Below are 4,350 nucleotides of genomic sequence, written 5' to 3'. Positions count from 1 at the left end.
ACTGAAAAATACTTAATTAGGGGTGGGGTGCAATTTTCTTTTAAAAAGATTGCATCTCTCTACTCTAAAGCAAATCCTCCTATAGTAAAGTTTAATCTCAACTTCATTGTCACATAGGCAGAATGAAATATTTCCCACAGGTATTTTCCCAGTTGTCGAAATCTCAATTGGCTAAGTGATACACAGTGAACAAACCCCAGCTCTAGGAAGGTTCTTTGGAGACTTTCTATAAAATTACAATCTTGATTTAAATTCAGAATGGGCAGTCCAAGCATGTCAAGTGCTAATATTGATGTCAAAAGAGCTTTGTGCTCAATGTGATTTGCTATTTCAGCTACCTAAATGGATGCTCTGTCTTTCATAAGTTCTCAGCATTATGCAAACTTTAGAAGAGTAATAGTAAATAACTTAAGCATGTAAATTATCTTGGCTTTTAATAAATCAAAAGCAAGTCTCTGATGTTAATATTGTAATTTGCCATATTATGCTCTTGTGCTTGAGAAACAAAAGCTGGCAAAGATTAGTCAGCCTGGATCTCAATGTCCTTTATGTGATTGGACAAAAGGGAACTTTCTCTAACCTGTTACCCTAGTCCCCTCACTCTTCTCTTTCCAGAGTTGATCATTTCATGTTACAGTTAAGGTTAGGCCTGCCTGGCAAAAGAACAAACTCTGTTTTGCGTTGGTTTTTAAAAGATTTTCATTCAACTTGATGCAAGAGAAAAATAGAATTAAAAAAAAAAAGCTGCATAAAATTAGACCAAGACAAACATGAACATTTGCAGTGCACTGCGGAGCATTACTGTCCATGAAAGTTGCTTCCACACTGCTCTCTGCAGGAAGTCCTCCACTATCGAGAAGGCTATTTGCTCTGAGTGTCGCTGGTAAAAGTCTCTGATCATCTTTGGAATTAGTTTAGGAAAAAGGCGTGGATGTATATTTGTCTTTCAATCCATTTGACAAAGTATGTCACGTTGCTATAAACTCCAGGTCCCAGGACTTTGGAAAAGCAGACAGAGCCCCATGAAGTTAAGCCAAATAATGTCCACTGTCCTCCAGGCCGCTCACAGACCAGAGGCCCACCACTGTCACCCTGTAATGAAGAGCAGTGGACGTTAGTCACGGGTATGTCGGGGACCTCATGGTGTCCATGCTATCCTGAGGGTAAAATAAAACCAAACCCAGTTTAACCAATATCCTGAAAAATTTCAGCAAAGCTCTCATTGTCAACCTTGAGAGCTTTCCACTACATAAACAGAACTTTCAAATGAACACTTTAAATCTTGATCTTTAAAAGAATAGAAATGACTTGGGAAAGGACTATATTCTTTTTTCCCAGGAAATCAGAGGACTTTTTGTCATTCCTGCACTTAATGAAAATATCAAACTTTTAAATTTAGCGTATCAGAACTGAGTCTCTCATAATTGATTTCATTCTTTAATTTTGATCCATTTCATAAATGTAGAACATACCCAAAATGGAACATTCAAGGATAGTTTTCCCACAAAAAGCGCTAGAGAAATACTCTAAAATAATTCATTACTTTCAAGATTCTTGCTATGTGAATGAATGCATTAAGTAAGACCATTTACTGTATTTAATAGAAAAAAATTAGCATGCTTAAACTGAAAATACCACATAAGAATTAATTATAGTAAAACATTATTTATTTATAACCTACATTTTATTTCACATGCATAGTAGTGGTTTTCTTTCTTGATATTTAAGTTTAGGTGTTGCAGGCGAGTTTTACTGTTTTTTTTGGTCCACATATAATTAACAGAAAAACACTATGGCTTTAAAAATGCTAATGTTTGCTACATCTGAAAAGATGAGAATGAGAGATGTATTCTGCATGGCCTCAAAAGAGAAGGATTGATACCCTAGAAAATAAGTAAGTATGTGGACTCATGGCAGAAATTTACAAATACTCCTTGCCCTGCAAGAATTTCAAACTTGGAAGTACATCTATGGTCCTCCTACTTTGTAATGTTGGGGAATAGTAGAAATCATGTTTATTGATGCTCTTCTAAACACTTTCCCTGTATTAGTTCATTTAATCCTCATGAAATCCCTACAGGTTAATAATAATAATCTTTATTATTTCCACGTTATTACTTATATAATTATTTAAATATTTAATAATTATAACTCTTATATCTACTTTGGAGATGATAAAACTGAAGCACAGTTTTATAACTTGTTCATTAGCAGAGCTATGAGTTAAACCCAGGCAGTCTGGCACATGACTCCAACTTTATAACTACTAGGTTATCTTGTTTCTTAGAAATGCTACTGAATACAACTGCTATTAAAACAAAATTGACTTTATGATTGTGCTGTATGCTTTTGTAGAAGTGGTGATCTGTTTTTTTTTAATTGAAGTTTAGTTGACTTAGAATATTGTGTTAGTTTCAGGTGTACAGCAAAGTGATTCAGTTAACATATTTCTTCAGATTATTTTCCATTATAGGTTAATACAAGATATTGAATATAGTTCCCTGCACTATACAGTAAATCCTTGTTGCTTATCTAGTTTATGTATAGTAGTTTGTTAGTGCCATAGTCCTAATTTATCCCTTCCCCCCTCCCTTTCCCCTTTGGTAACTATAAGTTTGTTTACTATGCCTGTGAGTCTGCTTCTATTTTATATGTAGATCCATTTGTATTATTTTTTAGATTTCACATGTAAGTGATATATAATATTTGTTTTTCTTGGACTTCACTAAGTATACTATTCTCTAGGTCCATCCATGTTGCTGCAAATGGAATTCTTTCTTTTTTTGGCTGAGTAATATTCCACTGTACCACATTTTCTTAAGCCGATCAGGTGTTGGTGGGCACTTGGGTTGTTTCTATGTCTTAGTTATTGTAAATAGTGCTGCTATGAACAATGGGGTTGCATATATCTTTTCGAATTAGAGTTTTCATCTTTTCCAGATAATATGCCCAGGAGAGGGATTGCTGGATCATATGGTAACTCTTTTTAGTTTCTTAAGGAAGCTCTGTATTCTTTTCTATACTGGCAACACCAATTTACATTCCCACCAACAGTGTAGAAGGGTTCCCTTTTCTCCACACCCTCTCCAGCATTTATTATTTGCAGACTTTTTGATGATAGCCAGTCTGACCAGTGTGAGGTGATACATCATTATGGTTTTGATTTGTATTTCCCTAATAATTAGTGGTGTTAAGCACCTTCTCATGTGCCTGTTGACCATCTGTATGTCATTTTTGGAGAAATGTCTATTTAGGTTTTCTGCCCATTGGGTTGTTTTTTCAATATTGAATTGTATGAGCTGTTTATATATTTTGGATATTAACCCCTTGTCAGTCACATCATTTGCAAATATTTCCTCCCATTCTGTATGTTGTCTTTTTGTTTTGTTGATGGTTTCCTTTGATGTGCAAAAGCTTTAGGTTTGATTAGGTCCCATTTGTTCATATTTGCTTTTATTTCTTTTGCCTTGGGAGACTGATCTAAGAAAATCTTGCTACAATTTATGGCAGAGAATGTTTTGCCTATGTAATCTTCTACAAGTTTTATGGTATGTCTTACATTTAGTTCTTTAAACCACTTTGAATTTATTTTTCTATAAGGTGTGATTTACATGTAGCTGTCCAGCTTTGCCAACACCACTTTTTGAAGAGATTGTCTTTTCTGCATTGTATTCTTGCCTCCTTTGTCATAGATTAATTGACCATAAGTGTTTGGGTTTATTTCTGGCCTCTCTATCCTGTTCCATTGATCCATATGTCTGTCTTTGTGCCAATACCAAGCTATTTTGATTACTATAACTTTGTAGTATAGTCTGAAGTCTGGAAGGGTTATGCCTCCAAGCTTTGTTCTTTTTCCTCAGGATTGCTTTGGCAATTCTGGGTCTTTTGTGGTTCCACGTAAATTTTAGGTTTACTTGTTCTAGTTATGTAAAAAAAAATGTCACGGTATTTTGACAGGGATTGCATTAAATCTGTAGATTGCTTTGGGTAGTATGGCCAGTTTAATAATACTAATTCTTCCAATCCAAGAGCATGGGATATCTTTCCATTTCCTTGAATCATCTTCAGTTGCCTTTACAATGTTTTATAGTTTTTAGTATAAAGGTCTTTTACTTCATTGGTTAAATTTATTCCTGGGTATTTTTTATGTGATTTTAAAAAGGATTTTTAAATTTTCTTTCTGATATTTCATAGTTGGTGTAAAGAAATGCAACAGATTTCTGTATATTAATCTTGTGTTCTGCTACCTTGCTGAATTCATTTATTAGTTCTAATAGTTTTTGTGTGGAGACTTTAGGATTCTCTATATAGAGTATCATGTCATCTGTAAATAGTGAGTTTTATCTCTTT

General features: G+C 34.2%; 1 protein-coding gene across 1 annotated transcript in view; it reads right to left on the bottom strand.

Annotated features, from left to right (window-relative positions):
• Positions 1-909: 909 nt before the first annotated feature.
• CORIN (corin, serine peptidase) overlaps positions 910-4,350 on the bottom strand; it is a 267,765-nt gene continuing 264,324 nt past the window's right edge. The window contains 1 exon segment of the mRNA XM_007450971.1: positions 910-1,092. Within this exon segment, the coding sequence (XP_007451033.1) occupies positions 910-1,092 (183 nt within the window).

The sequence above is a fragment of the Lipotes vexillifer genome, unplaced genomic scaffold (genome assembly GCF_000442215.2).
Source record: "Lipotes vexillifer unplaced genomic scaffold, Lipotes_vexillifer_v1.1 scaffold404, whole genome shotgun sequence".
NCBI classification, from domain to species: Eukaryota; Metazoa; Chordata; class Mammalia; order Artiodactyla; family Lipotidae; genus Lipotes; species Lipotes vexillifer.
This window is presented reverse-complemented; position numbering and strand designations above follow the sequence as displayed.